At 62.1% G+C, this 17,046-nt stretch overlaps 2 protein-coding genes across 2 annotated transcripts in view; one reads left to right on the top strand and one right to left on the bottom strand.

Annotated features, from left to right (window-relative positions):
* Positions 1-1,821: 1,821 nt before the first annotated feature.
* On the top strand, positions 1,822-7,194 carry IDH2 (isocitrate dehydrogenase (NADP(+)) 2; the record flags this gene model as incomplete). The annotated part of the gene is given in 10 exon segments (XM_034783492.1): positions 1,822-1,913; positions 2,627-2,792; positions 3,473-3,633; positions 3,831-3,974; positions 4,509-4,645; positions 5,179-5,330; positions 5,500-5,612; positions 5,906-6,003; positions 6,234-6,326; positions 6,824-7,194. Coding segments are annotated over 10 exon segments (1,244 nt in total), but the record flags the coding sequence as incomplete, so codon positions are not given.
* Positions 7,195-8,874: 1,680 nt separating this feature from the next.
* Positions 8,875-17,046, bottom strand: part of ZNF710 (zinc finger protein 710) — a 15,295-nt gene continuing 7,123 nt past the window's right edge. The window contains exons 2-5 of the mRNA XM_034783491.1: positions 13,946-15,414; positions 12,553-12,744; positions 11,931-12,105; positions 8,875-10,014 (exon numbers count right to left, since the gene is read on the bottom strand). Of these exons, the coding sequence (XP_034639382.1) occupies positions 9,842-10,014; positions 11,931-12,105; positions 12,553-12,744; positions 13,946-15,388 (1,983 nt within the window). The 5' untranslated portion in view covers positions 15,389-15,414 and the 3' untranslated portion in view covers positions 8,875-9,841. The remainder of the gene's footprint in view (positions 10,015-11,930; positions 12,106-12,552; positions 12,745-13,945; positions 15,415-17,046) is intronic.

The raw sequence follows: 17,046 nt of genomic DNA, 5'->3' as shown, positions 1-17,046 counted from the left end.
CGCCGGCCGGGGCCCTTGGGCCCCCCGGGCCCGTCTGCCCCGGGGTCCGCCCGGCCTCCCGTGGCCGGCCTTGTGCGGGGGGCTGGGTCTCCCCCGCCCCGCCCCGGGAGCGGCCCCGAGCCCCCCAGCCCGCCCCCGCCGGGTGGGTCGTGGTCTCCTGGGCATCCTGACGTGGGTCCTGCGGGGGCTGCGGGAAAGGGGGCCCGGGGTGGGAGCTCCTGCCCAGGGTACGGGCAGCCCGTGCGCCCTGGCGGGGGAGCGGGCAGCCCGAGCCGGCTCCCGGGGAGCGGAGCGGGGACAGTGGCCGTGGCAGGTGGGATTCCTGCGGGGCTCCAGGGCGGGCTGGGACCTGCGCCCTCAGCCGGTTCTCGCCCCCTGTGCCCATAGGTACCAGCAGCTGCCTTCCCAGAACGGCTGCGGCTAGCGTGGGAGCTCAGTGGGGCGGGCTGGGTCTGGCAGATCCCTCGCTCCAGAGCCAAACGGGTCCAATCCGTCCTGGGAGCTCCCCGGGAGCAGTGGTCCAGACAGCCCGTCTAGGCCTAGGCTGCAGCGCCGGACGCCTGGGTCCTAGCAGCGTGAGGGGACGCCCGTAACCTGCGTTCAGAGCAGGAGACTGTTCTCCGGTCCCTCCCGCTCGGCCCGGCTGGGTTCTGGGGTCCTGCTGGCTGCCCCGCTCTGGTGTGACCCAGGGCACCGTGCCTGGCTCTCCGGGCTGCTGTCAGGCCTGCAAATCTGGTCACTGCGGGCGCCAGCCGGCAGCTTCTTGGGAAGCGTTTGCCTTTGGGAAGCTGGTTCTGGGCCGTTCAGCTTGTGACTTGTGTGAAAGGAACCTGCTCCTCTAAGGTCGTCCAAGGGCATCGGACCCTTCGGCCTGGCCTAGAGCTCTGATTTCAAGGGGCAGGAGGGGGAAGAAGGGGCTTCCAAAAGCCTTGTCTGGATGGCCCCTGCTGTGAATTCTGCATTCGTTCCCACCCCTCACCCCTCTGGGCTGTGAAACAGAACAGGCCCCTTTGTGCCATGGCTGGCAGTGGGCCCGGAACTGCCTGGGGAGGCGCTCGCCATGCTAATGCCCTTTGCGAGCTGTAGAGATCAGCCCTGGGTCTCTTCCCGTGGACGTGTGGGGGCCCAGGCCTGTGCATTCCCCTGCTCTGCCCAGCCGCACTGCGCGCTGGAGCCTGGGGATCATGTGCTGGGAGTGGAAGGGCTGGGTTCTCGCTGCTCGGGAAAGTCCGTGGCTTAGAGGAGGGAGCTGGCAGCAGGCCCTGGGCTGGAGTCAGGATTAGAATCCCGCAGCATGTGGTTAATTCACTTTCCCTTTAGACGGGATCAGCTGCTGCCCTGGATCCCAGGAGAGAATGAGCCGCACGGAGAGGCTGTTCGTGTGTCCCTAGGTCACCGCCTGGGCGTGCGGAGCAGTGCTTTGCCCTTGGCCGTTGGTGCCAGCTGGTGGTGGGGAGGAGGCGTGATTCTCCCTGGGAGGGTGTGCCCCACATTGGCCAGGCAGAGTTTGGGCTGGCTGGGCTCCAGAGGCCCCTGTCTCTGGGTGACGCGTGCTGCTGGAGGAGCCTGGCAGTGGCTTGATGGGTTCCCTTGGGGCAGTTAGAGCTGGATCTGGCCCCTGATCATGGGGCTTCTCAGTTCAAGGAGCTCTGGCTGCAACCCAGTGGGTTTGAATCAGGGCAGGGAATTGCTGAGATGAACCCGGACAGGGCTCCCTCGGCTGGAGGCTGGGCTGCCCACCTCCCCTGCACTACTGCAAGCTGGGGGCAGATGGCTGGGGTCAGGGACAGCCTCTCTGACAGCCCTGGTGCTTCTGCCTAGATGCTGACAAACGGATCAAGGTGGCCAAGCCGGTGGTGGAGATGGATGGGGACGAGATGACGCGGATCATCTGGGAGTTCATCAAGGAGAAGGTAGTGCTCAGGGGCAGCAGGCGCTCTGCGGGGTGGGAGAGCTCTGGGGCGGCCCTTCCTGCCCCCCCGTGTGGCATAGGACCCAGGGGATGAGACTCGTTTGCCCCCTGATGCTGGGTCCTCTGCAGGCACGGTGACTGGCCAGGTTTCACACAGACCTGCAGCTCAGGTCCATGCCCCCATCCCTGCTGCCTGTGGGCGAGCTGTCAGCTCCCCTCGCTGCTTCGGCAGCACAAACGTGGCCAGAACGCAGGCTTTGTCTAAGCGGCTGGGGCTGGTGGGAGCGCCGGGGTTTCTGAAGCTGCCTGGAGAAGATGCAGTCTTGCCCCATGGATCCTGGCTTCCCTCGATCCTGCTGCTGTCCCCAGCCAGGAAGCAGGTGTCTGAGAACCTCCCCCCATGGGCTTTGCAGCTTCCTGCGAGTGAGAGAGCCCGGAAGTGGCCCCAGCCGCAGGGCAGGTCCCATCTGCTCTGCGAGGCTGCGGGAGGGGAGCGGCAGCACCAAGGCGGCGTCACTGCTTCCTGTGCCCAGCCCCAGCGCGTCTGTACCGGGGCGAGGGCGTGGCTCCAGGAGCAGCGTTCCCAGCCCCTGGGACAGCTCGGACACAGCCCGCTGTGCAGCCCCACTCCCTGTGCCAATGGGAGCTGGGCGCGCTGGCTCCGTGGCGCAGTGCCCCTCACTGAGCTCGCCCTCTCCCCACCCTGCCCTCCAGCTGATCCTGCCCAACGTCGACGTGCAGCTGAAGTACTTCGACCTGGGCCTGCCGAACCGGGACCAGACGGACGACCAGGTCACCATCGACTCGGCGCTGGCCACCCAGAAGTACAGCGTGGCCGTGAAGTGCGCCACCATCACGCCCGATGAAGCCAGAGTGGAAGGTGCAGAGGGCAGGCTGCCAGGGAGGGGGGGACGGGACGCTGGGCAGCGAGCCCACACCTCACTGAGCAGTGGGGCTCGGACTCCATGTGAGCTGGGCTTGGGGGGCTGGGCTGCTCTCTGTGGGGCGCTTGCCCCCCTCCCCCTTGCTGTACTCGCTCCTGGGGCCTGTGGAGGGGCAGCTCCAGCCTCTGGGTTCTGGTGCTGCCCAGAGCCCCTGGCTGGGGCAGGCAGAGGCACTTCTGTCTGCTCTGCCCCCGGGCTGGGTCCCAGCACTGACCCCGGTGCAGACAGATGCTGCGGTTCTAGCAGCCCCTGGGCAGCGTGACGCCTACCCGTGCTGCCCGGCTCCTTGTCGCTCAGTGACACGGGAGGCGGTCAGGGCTCTCCGCTCGCTGGGCTCAGAGCTCTGCCTTGCTGGCTGGAGCCGGTCCGAGCAGCAGGGCTGGGCTGCAGGAACTGAGCTGTGACCCTGGGCAGCGAGCAGCAGCAACAAGACACACACACATCCACCCCAGTTTGAGGCATGGCTCACGGCTAGTGCTGCAGGGGCTGGAGTGGGGTTGGGCTGCCAGGGTGCTGGCGGGGGAGGGTGCTATGGAGGCAGGAGTGTGTGTGTGTGGGGGGGGGGGGGGGGGGGGGGGCTGGGCCCATGGCACGTCTTACTCCCCCTTGATTTTAGAGTTCAAGCTGAAGAAGATGTGGAAGAGCCCCAATGGCACGATCCGAAACATCCTGGGCGGGACTGTCTTCAGGGAGCCCATCATCTGCAAGAACATTCCCCGCCTGGTCCCGGGCTGGACCAAGCCCATCACCATCGGCAGACACGCCCATGGCGACCAGGTGAGCCTGCCACTGGGGGGGCCCTGTGTGGGCGGGGGCGGCTGGATGGCAGCAGGCTCTGTGCCCCCGTGGCGCAGCAGGGGGCTGGCATGAGCCCTAGGGGTGCTGATGTGGGGTGGTGGGGGCTGCTGGCAGCGAGTGCAGGCGGGTGGGTGCAGCCGCTGCTGAGCGTAACTCTTTGGCCTGTTCCTGTTCAGTACAAGGCCACGGACTTCGTTGTGGACAGGTCCGGGACGTTCAAGATGGTGTTCACCCCGAAGGATGGCAGTGCTGTGAAGGAGTGGGAGGTTTACAACTTCCCTGGCGGGGGTGTCGGCATGGGCATGTACAACACGGACGAGGTGAGAGGCAGGCGGGCGCTGCCGGGGTGTTCTCCAGGCCTGGCGCTGCAGGGATGGTGCGAGGCGGGAGCAGCTGATGCTGGCAGCCCCTCGTGGCATGGGGGTGAGGGTTCCCCGTGGGGCTGTGCCCTTCCTGGCTAGCAGAAGCCCAGCCCGACTCCCCTTCTGGCCTAGCACAGCCCTGCATGTGCTGCGTGGGGAGCCAGCTCGCGGCTGCAATGATGGGTCTGGGCCGGGGAACGGGCAGAGGCTATAGGCTGAGTGTGGGAGCCAAGCCCTGGCTGGGGGCCGGGCTCCTTCTCTCCTTGGGTGTTGGCAGTTGGACTAAGTGACCCTAACACTCCCCACCCCCCCTGCAACTGGTGAGCGACGCTGCCCTGCTCCTGCCTTGCCCAGACGAGTCCTGAGCCCATCTGGGGCTGCCTGGACCCGGCCAAAGGCAGCTGCCCAGAGACTCAGCTGCCCTCTCCCCTGCCCCGTGGCGCCTGCAGCTGGCGCTGAGAGAGTCACTGGCTGGCCCTCCCTCCCTTGCAGTCTATCTCCGGCTTCGCTCACAGCTGCTTCCAGTACGCCATCCAGAAGAAACTGCCCCTGTACATGAGCACCAAGAACACCATCCTCAAGGCCTACGATGGGCGCTTCAAAGACATCTTCCAGGAGATCTTCGACAAGTACGGCACGACCTGTCCTGAGCCCTTCCCTGCGGAGTCCCTGAGCCGCGCCCCCTCCTCCCCCGGCCCCGCTCCCTATAGCGTCCCTGCTGGGGGGGGGGCCCGGCACCGCCCCCCAGCCCCCCTCCCTATAGCGCCCCTGCTGGGGGGGGTGGTGGCACTGGCACTGCCCTCCTGCCCCACTCTCTACAGCGCCCCTGCTGGGGAGGCCTGGTACTGCCCTGCTAACTACAGGGGCCCTGCTGGGAGGGCCCTGGCACTGCCCTCCTGCCCCACTCTCTACAGCACCCCCTGCTGAGGAGGGCAGGACCAGTGTACTGTATGGTAGCAGCCCTGCAGGAGTGGCTCTCTGCAGGGCGGTCCTGGCTGGAGGCCTGGCCCTGGTGCTCTTTATTTCCAAGGCCCATGAAGCTGTTTATAGCCCGTGTCTGGGGAGATGCAGAGGGGTTTACTGGGTACCCAGCACTTCACATCCTGTCTGCGCCGCGGGGTCTCTCTGGCTGCGCCCGGTGACCCCGCTCTCGGCTCCCCAGGCACTACAAGACAGAGTTTGACAAGCTGAAGATCTGGTATGAACACCGGCTCATCGACGACATGGTAGCCCAGGTGCTGAAATCCTCCGGCGGCTTCGTCTGGGCCTGTAAGAACTATGACGGGGACGTCCAGTCGGACATCCTGGCCCAAGGTAACGCTGAGCGGGGGGGCCACCACACCCAGCGGCTTTGGCTCAGCCCCTGCTGTGGGGAGGGGCTGGTGGCTGAGGCCCTCCTGCTCGGCCTGGCTGGAGAGGGCAGCTTTGTGCCCAGGGTGGCCTCCCGGGACTGCTCCTGACCGGACTCTGCTTCGTGCTCTAGGGTTCGGTTCCCTGGGTCTGATGACCTCTGTCTTGGTGTGCCCGGATGGAAAGACCATAGAAGCTGAGGCAGCCCATGGCACTGTCACCCGCCACTACCGGGAGCACCAGAAGGTGGGTGTACCCCCCTACCCTTCCCCCCGTTGCAGGCACTGCCCTCACTTTGTGAGGCTGTGGGTGCAGCTGGGCCCCTCCCTGCCTGTGCCCAGTGCCAGGGGAGGGAGCTTGGCAGTGAGTGGAGAGTCCGTGTTCACACTCTGAGTGAGGGAGGGGCTGGGGACTGGCCTGTGTCCCCCTCTGGGGCTGTGAGCCTGCCAGGTGTGGGGTGGGATCTGCGGGGGCACTGCTTACTGCGGGCTGCCCAGCCCTCCCTGGTGCTGGGTGTTCTGATGCTCTGTCCCCTGCAGGGACGACCCACCAGCACTAACCCCATTGCCAGCATCTTTGCCTGGACGCGTGGCCTGGAGCACCGAGGCAAGCTGGACAGTAACCCGGATCTCATGACGTAAGCAATGGGGCGGAGCACGGGGATGGGGCTGTAACTGTCTCCTGGAGACCGGAGCCTTGTCTCAGCTGGGGGGGGGGCTAATGTGGCCTGTCACTGTACCAGGCCCTGGGTCGCTTGTGTGGAAGGAGCCTGGCTGGCCAACGTGGCAGGGTAACACAGCTCCTTGGCCAGCCTGAGACCAGAGGGCCTTCGGGAGGACAGGCTGTGACTTGCTGTCTCCCCGCCAGGTTTGCTCAGACTCTGGAGAAGGTCTGCGTGGAGACGGTGGAGAGTGGAGCTATGACGAAGGACCTCGCAGGCTGCATCCATGGGCTCAGCAAGTGAGTGACCCACGGAGGGAGTGCTCTGGGGCCTGGCTCCCTGCAGGGCTGGGGCTCTGCTCACACGCTGCAGAGCTGCCTGGCTCAGACAGGGCTGCGCCCCTTTGCGTTGTCCAGCTCCCACCCGCTCTGCAGGCACCCTTAGTCCTTCAGCACCCCGGGGAAGGCCAGTGCTGCAGGGGGTGGGGGATACCTTTGTCCCAGCTGGGTCTGCAGCACCTGCACCTGGAGCTGTTGGGCTTGTGGGGGTGCTCTTGTACTGGGAATTGGGACAGGATGGGGCCCCCGGGCCCGGTGTCTCTGGGAGGAGCTGGAGGCTTGACTCACACACCAGATACAATGGGGTCCGTGCTCCCGCTACCATGCGGGGCAGGTGGCTGCAGTAGCCTGTCCCCCCTCCTCCCCAGTCAGCCAGGCCGGCCTTCGCAGGGGCTGCGCTGGCAGTGGGAGAGGCTGCTGGGGCAGTCTCCACTGAAACCTCTGCCCTTGTCTTTCAGCGTGAAGCTGAACGAGCACTACATAAACACCACGGACTTCCTGGACACAATCAAGAACAACTTGGACAAAGCCCTGGGCAAGCAGTAGAGGCGATGGGCTGTTCAGGGTGGGGTGGGGGGTGTCCGTCCGTCCGTAGCAGCACCAGAGCCAGGCCGTTTACCTCATTTTTAACAGGTAGGAGCAATGCTGCTCTGAGCTCATGGACTGGGCCCAGGAACACTCAGATTAGTTTTTATAACGTGTTTTTTAAAGTATTTCTAGGAGCGCAAGTGCCAGGGCCTTGTGGCCAGCGTTGCCAGTCGTGTGCCTAATTTATGTAACCTCCTCTGACCTCATGGTGCCAAGCGTAGCTAATAAACCTCTTCACCCAGCTGCCCTCCTGCTCTGTGCTGCCCAGAAAAGGTTAACAGGTCACTGGCAAGTTGCAGCTACTCCACCCCCCCACCCCATGGTTGCCTTGTTGGCCCCTGGTGGCAAATTCCCCTCTCTGTCCCTCTGGGCTGGGCTGTGGGGCCCTAGCAAGCTCTCACTGGAAGTTACCCCGGACTGCATTCACCTCCAGTAAGAGCCCTGCCTGCAGCCCCTTCCCCAGCCAAAGCTGCTGTTTGGACAGGTGCAGGGCCAGGCTAGCAGCCAGCCAGGGGGAGGCTGGGGGCTGGCCCTAGCCCTGCCTGGGAAATCCCACAGCTAAAGGCTGTTACGTAGAATGATTGTTAAACAGCTCTCCCAGCGAGGGAACGCCAGTACACCCGAGAGCTTTGCCTGAATGAGACTGCTATGCGCACACTGCTGCTGTCCTCTGCTCAGGGACAGGCATGGGCCACTGTCACCCAGGCCTCGGCAACCTCCATCTCAGCCCCCAAGCCAGGCCTGCCCAGTCTCGGAGCAGCTCCCCTAAAAGAGGCCGTGTAGAGAACGCGGCAGGGAGCGAGCGGCTGCCTTGGCAGTCAGAGAGCCTGCTCCACCTTCCCTTGTCCTGGGCTCAGCCGTGCTTCAGGGTGAATGCTGCAGGCTGGACAGGTGCTGTCTGGTAAGTGGGGACACAGGGGGAGAGGAACGCCCCGGCCCCTGCAAGCAATGTGGGCCAGCAATGGGAGCTAGGGCTGAATTGCTACCTAGTTTTTGGGCTGCTTTGAGAGTCCCTCGGCATTGTTGTGGCAGGGGGAAAAGTGACCTCAGAGCTGGAGCTGCAGGAGCTGAGCTCCCCCCGTGGGGCCTGGGCAGTGCTTAGCAGGCTCGGTGGGTTGTGGGCTAGCCCGAGCCCCTCCACTGGGGCATGGGGGGAGCTGCATGCTCACCGCCCTGCTGGGGCCTGCTCCCTCTGTGCTTGCACTGTCCTGAGCTGGCAGGAGATGGGAAACTGGCAAAGTCTTCCCCTGTGTTCAGCCCTGGAGCCCTCAAAGGAGCAGCTGCCCTGCCTGTGGCCAGCTAGCATGGGGCCTGCCTTGCTTGGACCATAACTCTAGCCGTCGACTGCTGCCCCAAGCCCATGCAGGGGGGTAGCATGGAGGCAAGGTCTCTGCTTCTTCCCCCACCCCACCTGGGTTGCAAAGGCCAGCAGTGGCTGCAAGGCTGGAGAGGGCCTCCCTAAGCTGCTGTTTCTACACACTTCCAGCCGCTGCCCTCCCTCTGGGCCTTGCTGGCTCTTCCATGTAGGGCAGGGCTGGTTCCTGCACCTCTTGGGCCAGGGACTTTCAGCAGAGCACCATTCTGGCTGGGCTGGGCTGCAGCCTGGAGTTCCCAGTGCTTTGGGAGTAACAGCCCCACCTGCTGCCCCCAGGGTTAACCCCCTTGGCATCTGCTGCGACACAGCCCCCCTGGGCCTCTGCAGTCACCCCAGCCCCTCCCCAAGCAGCAGCCTGGGGCAGTGACACTGCCTCCCCCTGTTGCGTTCCCTAGGCCTATCTTCATGGGCAGCAGGCAAACACACTCCCTTTCCTTCAGGGAGTGACAGCACCTCTGGCCCCGGCCGGTCCCTGTGCAGGATGTGCTTTCTCCAGGAGCCCTGCATCCCCACCAGCGCCTCCCGCTCACACACAAGTTACACAGCTTTACAAAGGAAGGTGGCTAGATTTATCCTTTTAACTGCTCAGCGCATCTGAAAAAAATAAATTACTTTCAAAATACCACCATTTCTCAGCTTTGTACAGGTCTGTCCTTTAACACAGTGCCCAGCCCCGAGCCTCCCCCGGGGTCGATAAGAAAATATTCTCTGTGTACAGGGCCGGCTCCAGCTCTCCCTCCCACTCCTGGGGGATACCAGAGCAAGTGTTCCTGGCCCCAGTGTAGGCAAAGGGAGGAGAGCAAGAGAGCCCTCCTCCCATGCATGGCTGCTTCCTGGGGTGGGGGGCGGCTGCAGAGCTGAGCGGGGGATAAAGTGGGACTGGCTGCGGGCTGAGTCCAAGTGTCTCCGAGCCAGGGTTGGGCTGCAGTCCCCACCACAGCAGACTAGGGAGGAGGTAGAATAATTAATGCTCAGCAGGTTCTGGACCAAGCCTTTCCCTACCTGGGGCTTCAAGTATGGCGGCCAGAGAGCATCTCTTCCAGTGCACCCCGGGGTGGAGCCCAGGAGCCAGCGCTCCCTCCCGGTGCCGCGGCCTGAGCACTATGCTCCCACTGCACAGCGGAGACTGCAGGCCGGTCCAGTGCCTGAGCAGGCAGGAATGAACACGGGGCTCTCTGCTCTTCCCCCAGGCGAGGGGCGGCACAAAAAGGGGTCCTGAGAGGGGATGGCCCACGTGAGAGGCAGGCCCACTCTCACTGGAGCCTGGACAGCCTCAGGAGCCAGTGGCTAAAGGCGACCACTTCCTGCAGCCCAGCTCCAGCCTGGCACCGTCAGGGCTCAGAGCCTTCACCATGGAGCATCAGCTTCCCTGGGCTCAGCCGAGCGCCAGGGGGCAGGCCCCACTGAGCCTGGCATTTGGTTCTGGATGCTGCAACAGGGGACAGGAGCTTGTTTTCCCCATGTCACTCCCTCTCGCGGCCCTGCACCTGGCTGGGCCTGGCCCCCGTCTCAGCTACAACATGTTGTAATAGGCCATTTCCTTCATGGCCTGCTCCGTCAGGGCATTCTCGTCCGGGGGGTTGCCCACCCCTGTGTAGTCATAGGCGTTCTCCTCGTCGTACTCCTCCATTTCCTGCTGGGCGTCCAGCTCTGTGTGCTCTGCCCCGGTCAGTTCCATCATGGGATCTAGGAACAACGTGACATGCTGGGACGGAGCAGGACATGGCGGCTGTGCGCGATGCAGAGTGAGCACGGCCCAGCAGCACAGCCATGGGCAGGGCATTTCTGGCACCCCACCTACCTTGGCGAGCTGGCCCCCAACCCCCAGGACCGCACGGCAGGCTGGGGAGCTAGACAACCGTCTCTGATGCTTCTGGCAGGTGGGGCTGACACGTTGGCGGACAGCCAGGGAGGGGTAGGCCGTCATGCCTGTCCAGAGCTGGCATACCAGGAAAGGGGTGCAAAGGAGGCAGCCCCTGACCCACACCTGCAAGGTCTCTTCAAGGCCCTGGAGCAGTGGCAGTGCAGTGCTGCAGCTGACAGTGGGAGATGGCTTTGCACTCTGGGGCCCAGGCTTCAGACTTCGTAACACTGTGCCTGAGTGCCAGGCATTGCCAGGCAATCAGCTGGCTCACACGCCCAGTGGGACAGGGGCTGCCCCATGGTGTGCTGCTGTCTCTGGTGCAGAGTGACTACAGCAGTAGACACGGGCCAGCACCCCAGGTACAATGCACTTCTGGGGCCATGCCGATGGTTTTTCAGCAGAATCTCCGCTTTCGTTAACGGGCGTACAGCACTAGACGAGAACCCCATGGCCCAGGTACAGCCTATGGAGGGAGGCTGCAGTCAGCTTGAAACAACAGCTCTGAGCTGCAGCTCCTTGTTCCTGGTGGAGGCTAGAGTCTGAACACGAATACTGACCATTAAATGGCAACATCGTTAGCTATTCCACTGCAGAGCGCTTGAGCAGAACCAGCCAGCTAAAGCATCTCGCCCTCCCTGGGGGAGGGAGGGCCAGAGGCTGGGAATACAGAATTCCATCCCCTAACAGTCACCTCAGCCCCGGCCAAAGGCAGGGGAAGGCGGAGATGCACCTTTGATGCTACCAGAAGCCTCAACTGCCCCCAACCAGCTGCTCGAACCGCCAGCTTCCACCTGACAGCCTCTGTGCTGCAGGGACACGTGTGGGGCAGCCCCCAGTAGTGTGTCTGACACACACACACAAAATGTGACCCAATGGAGAGCTAGCGGACAGCAGGGGACCAGGAGCCTAGGTTAGAACGGTATCAGAGGGGTAGTCGTGTTAGTCTGAATCTGTAAAAAGCAACAGAGGGTCCTGTGGCAACTCTGCCCACATATCTACACCAGCAACACCATCACAGGACCTAACCAGATCAGCTACAACATCACCGGCTCATTCACCTGCACGTCCACCAATGTTATATATGCCATCATGTGCCAGCAATGCCCCTCTGCTATGTACATTGGCCAAACTGGACAGTCACTGCACAAGAGGATAAATGGACACAAGTCAGATATCAGGAATGGCAATATACAAAAACCTGTAGGAGAACACTTCAACCTCCCTGGCCACACAATAGCAGATGTTAAGGTAGCCATCTTACAGCAAAAAAACTTCAGGACCAGACTTCAAAGAGAAACTGCTGAGCTCCAGTTCATTTGCAAATTTGACACCATCAGATCAGGATTAAACAAAGACTGTGAATGGCTATCCAACTACAGAAGCAGTTTCTCCTCCCTTGGTGTTCACACCTCAACTGCTAGCAGAGCAACTCACCCTCCCTGATTGAACTACCCTCGTTATCTCCATACTGATTTATACCTGCCTCTGGAGATTTCCATTACTTGCATCTGAAGAAGTGAGGTTCTGACCCACGAAAGCTTATGCTCCCAATACTTCTGTTAGTCTCAAAGGTGCCACAGGACCCTCTGTTGTTTTTTAGGTTAGAACGGGACCTGCAGGCTCCAAAAGGCACCTGCAGAGGGAGCCGTCGTGCAGGGTTTGGCCAGAGCTTCGCGGGTGCCCCGTCAATGCTGGATTCCCCTCCCAGCCAGGAGCTCCCGCAGGCCGCCACACCCACCTTGGCTGTCCAGGCTGATGTCCATGACCCCGTGTTTGACCTTCATGTGCCGGCTCAGGTTGCCTTTCAGGTTGAACTTGCTGGAGCAGTAGGGGCATTTGAAGGGTTTGCTCCCTGCGTGCAGGTGCATGTGTCCCAGCAGGTTGTACATGCGATTGAAGGACTTCCCACAAACCTGGGAACAACAGGCCACCAATTAGCCAAGCCCCATCCCCGTCGCTGTACATGGTATCACCCCCTCCTACCCCCGCTGCCGGCTGCCTTAAGGGTCTGGGCTTCCCAGCAAGCCCCGTCTTTTCCACATAGACCTGAAATAGTCTCATCCCTCCGCCCCCACCGGGCTGGCGAGACTGGGTGTGACTTTTAGTGCTCATGAAAGTGAGGGGCTCAACGGGCATGTACACTTCAAACTCCCCGCCCAGCTTTGCGGACAGGCCCCAGTGCAGAACTGCGGCCCCGCTATTCCGGAGCAGAGACTGCAAGCCAGGCTGAACTGTTTGGTGCTGCGACTGGGGGGGGGCACTGGTCACCTTAGCCCAGTTTGGCTGGTGCACTGCAGAGGTGAAGCATGGGCGTCAGCCCCAAGGAAGGGGCCACGCCCCAGAAGGATTTTGGAGGGTACCTTGCATTTGAATGGCTTCACTGGCGAGTGCACGATCATATGGGTCTTGAGGGTCTGCTTCTGCACGAAGGTCTTGAAGCAGATGTGACACTGGTATGGACGGACGCTGGTGTGTATGAGCATGTGCCGCTTCATGTTGGCCTGCAGGGTGAACTCACGCCCACACACCTCACACTTGAATTCTTTCACACCCTGAAAGGGTCACAGGAAACGTGAGCACAACGGGAGCACACTGACGAATACCACACAAATTGAAGCGAACTCTCTGAATTGGAGCGTGCCTATTTAGTGGGGACCAGCTCAACGGACTGCAGGGAGGGGCCCCCCCTCCTAGTCCATTGAACAGCAGGCTCCCTGCATGGAGCACAAGAACGCCTCTGGCCAGCTCAGGCATGTTCAGCGGCACATCAGTCTCCCCCAGCGACCGTGAGGAGCACGGAGCAGAGACGGGGGGAATCTAAGGACGTGTCTCTGCTCCTGAGATAAACTGCTGTACAGGACACAGAGCATAAGGAACAAAGGGTCAGTGCAACCAACTTGTCTGCACCTCCTTCAAAATCTTTCCTGTTTACTCACCCGCCCCAGCCTTCCTTGCCTTCCGCAGAAACAGACACAGGGATCCCCCCCAAAGCCCAGCCGCCTTCCCTGCGAGCTGAGCCCAGGGGCTGGAGAGCCTGTGTGGGGAATCCTTCTGCCCACGCCCCCCTTTACTCCTGGCTCCCCCTCAGCAGAGCAGGAAGTGCCTCTGGGTGCATTCGGCACCTCCTTCGGCAGGAGAGTAAGAACCATTCCCTTCAGGCCTGGGCTGCAGGTGCCCCAGCTGGCTGGAAGCTCCCGGTCCATTCCAGGGGACAGGGCATGGCCGGGGCAGAATGCAGACTGCTACACCCTGCCTGAGCCCCGTGGGCAGACCCGGCCGCCCTCTGGGGAAGGGGCACTGTGAATGAGAGGGCAGACTGGTCTCTAAGACCAAGACCAGGGGTGTTGCATTCTGCTTTGCACATGGGCTGAGCTGGGAGAATTGCTCCCGCTAAGAGGCAGAAAACACCCCAGTCTCAGGCCAAGGTCAGAGTGACAGAGTGGCCGGCCAGCCGCACAGCACCCATATTGCACTGTCCCCGCCCCACAAGCAAGGAAGGCAGATCCCAGAGCCCCCCTCCCCCCAAGGGAAAGGAGGTCACACAGGCCCCTGGAAACTCAGATGTCCTTTTGTCCTACCAACAAATGAGTCATCAACGCAAACCAACAGCCAGCTCGAAGGGCTAGATCCTGCTTAATCCTGACCCCCAGTGGGGACAGTCAAAGCTCTAAGGAACTGAAATCGTCCCCTCCCCCGGTCCCACCCCTGCTCTCTGGGGCAGGGAAAGCCCTCAGGCTCAGCGGCTGCTCGCACCTTGTGCGTGAGCGAGTGCTGCTTGAGGTGGTGGATCTGGCTGAATTCCATGCCGCACTCGGTGCAGACGAAGGGCCGGACGTTCTGGTGCTTCAGCATGTGGTTCTGCAGCTGGCTGCGGTAGTGGAAGGACTTGCTGCACTCCAGGCACTGGTAGAGCGTGGGCCCCTGGTGCGTGGAGAGGTGGCGCTTGAGCTGCGTCAGCGTGGAGAAGTCCAGCCCACACTCCACGCACACGTGGCAGCGCCCGTTCTCATGCTTCACCTCGTGGGCCTTCAGCTCGCTGGGGTAGGCGAAGCCCCGCCCGCAGAAGTGGCAGCTGTACGGCTTGATGTCGCTGTGCAGCAGCATGTGCCGCTTCAGGTGGCTGGTCTGCGTGAAGGCTTTGCTGCACACGTCGCACTTGTGCGGCCGCGTGCCCTGGTGCGTCAGGAGGTGCGTCTGCAGGTGGCTGGGCTGCTTGAAGAGCTTGCTGCAGTGCGGGCAGGAGTGGGGCTTGATGCCGTTGTGGCCCAGGATGTGCGTCACCAGGTTGTACTTGGAGGTGTAGGATTTCTCGCACATGCGGCACTGCCAGCGCTTCTGGCGGTCCCCTGCCTCCACCAGGTAGGAGTCGTCGATCTGCACGTTGATGTCCAGCCGGTCCAGCTGGGCTTTTTTATTGCGCTCCGTGTGAACTCCAGCTGCGTCTGCGTCAAAATCCGCTGGCTCCTGCCACGCAAAGCCCTGCTCGCTCTTCCCCTGCTCCGGCGACTCTGGCATGGGCGCCTCCAGAGACGCAGCGTTCGCCTCGAAGCTGCACTCGCTTCCCAGGGCCTCTGGCCCGGTGCTTGCCGGAGCCCCAGCCACGCTGGCCTCAGCGTAACCAACCTGGACGGGGTCGTAACTCCCCAGGCCCACGTCCTGCCGCACGTGTCTGCGCAGATGCCGCAGGCGCCGGGGCTTCCTGCCAAAAGCGCTCAGGTCAATCATTTTCATGGCACTGCTCTGCACGGTCTTCTCACAGCCCGACTCCTCGAGGCTGGGCGGGTGGCTGTTCTGCGTCTCCTCCTTGCTGTCGCCAGGGACGGACACTTCGTACGCTGCCTCCTCCTCCGCACCCGCAGGGTTTTCATACTTGACCTTGGGCACCAGCCTCACCGGGGGCCGCTTCCTCCTCCGGGTATGTTTTTCAAATGGAGTCTCTGCCTCCAGCCCCTCCTCCTCCGGCGCCTCGGCTGGGACGCAGCCTTCCTTCTGCAGCCTGTAAGCCCCTTCCGGATCCTCTGGTTCCACCGTGGCCGTGTCTGCAAGCTCATTTCCTAGCCCTGGAAAGAAGCCTCCGGGGCTGATGGTTGCGCCGAAGAACTCGTTCTCGGACACCAAGCCCAAGACAGCGGCCTGGGCCAGGGACAGCACCACCACTGCATCCGTTTGAGTTCCAGAGTCGGTGAAGCGTTCCATCTCACCCCACGGCTAGGCGGTCATGGCTGCAGGAACAGAGAGAAGGGCTCGTTAGCCTTTGTAAGAGCCGCATCCCACCCCACAAGCCCAGGCAGGGAAGCCGGTCTGGGGTCATTGGGGGCGGCAGCACAGAGGTGCTGGCTAGCAGCCACGCCCCGATCACTGCTCTGGGACAGCAGCTTCGCTAACGCAGAGACCAACGTTCTCAAGAGTGACCACTGATTCTGGGTGCCCAACTTGGAACACCTGGGCCGGATTTTCAGAGGTGCTGAGCGCTCCACTCCAGGTGCTGTGGCGCTGAGCCCCTCGGAAACATCAAAGCCCACGCTAAGCTGTAGGCCCAAGAGGGAGCAGTCCCTGGGACAAGCTGAGTCCTTTGGGTCTCTCTCGAACCCCAGCGCGACCTTTCATTAACGGTGCCAGCTCCGCCTGATGGAGCTGTCGGCGTGCTGGGTTTCCAGTGCAGGGTGGGGGAGGAATAATGAACCAAGCCATCATCTGAGATGCAGTAAAACCTCAGCTTCCCCACAGCCCCGTAACACCTCATTCTGAACGGGGACCCAGGGCAGGTTTCAAGGAAGGGTCAAGAAAGCGAAACGTGTGAACGGTTTGTGAGCTGCCTTAAGTTCCTTTCTCCCGCAAGGCGGGGTGAGGGGAACACGACACTGCCAGGGCTGGGGAGCCCCGGTGCACATGGTGTTCCAGACGGACGAGGCCCAAGCAGAACGTACTAGGGGTTCCCTGCATGTTCCTCCCCCGGGGCCAAGGGGCTGGTGCAGAAGGGCAGCACTCCCAGGCAGGACTCTCGTACAGGAGCCAGGCCGCCCAGGTTGCTGCTGCCGCTCTTGCTCGGTGGCAGATGTTGTCTCTACTCGCTCTAGCTTTTCAGCCTGTTTCCTTGGAGCCCTCTCCACCCCCAGGCTGGGGGCCTCCCCTTTCCCTTCAGCCTCATTAACTGCCCCTCTCCCTGGGGCCAGAGTGTCCCCAGCAAGGACTGGGCCTGGTTTTAAGGGAAGTTCACTGGTTTCTATTTTCTCTGGTTTCCTTCCCCTCGGCTGCACGTCCAGGGCCTGTGCTGGCTGCAGATTGGGAACTACAGAACAGAAGACAGAGAGGGTCATAGAGCTAATTACAATAACCAGAAGTGCTTCTGAAATTAGTAAAATAAAGACAGGGTACTTCTAAGGGTACGAGTGGCTGAGATACAGCACCCAGTGGGCCACAAAGACACCACACTCACATGGCCCCTGTACTAAAGTGTCTGATCTCTCCCCAAGTATGCTCCCAATGCCCCTGCAGGCAGGGCAGGGCTGTGAGCCACATCGGACAGAGGGGACCTCTGAGGCCCAGAGACATCCTGTGTGAGCTCACACAGGTCAGTCTATCTGTGGCAAGACCTGGCACTGAACCCAGATCTTCTGAGCCCTTGTCCCATGCCCTGACCTCCAGACTTCCTGGTAAAACTGACCCAGGGGCTCTCTGATGAATCTGGGAACACTGGGCAGGTTCTAGCGGACTGGGGGAAAGTGGATACGCCAATATTCCAAAGAAGGTAAAATGGCTGCTGTGGATAATGACAGGCCACCAGCCGGGTGTCGGTTCTGAGCACACTCATGGAAAGGCTGATACAGAGGGGGGGGGGGGGGGGGGGGGGAAAG

Source organism: Trachemys scripta, chromosome 10 (genome assembly GCF_013100865.1).
Source record: "Trachemys scripta elegans isolate TJP31775 chromosome 10, CAS_Tse_1.0, whole genome shotgun sequence".
Lineage (NCBI taxonomy): Eukaryota > Metazoa > Chordata > Testudines > Emydidae > Trachemys > Trachemys scripta.
The sequence above is the reverse complement of the archived record's forward strand: the minus strand, read 5'-3'. Positions and strand labels throughout refer to the sequence as shown.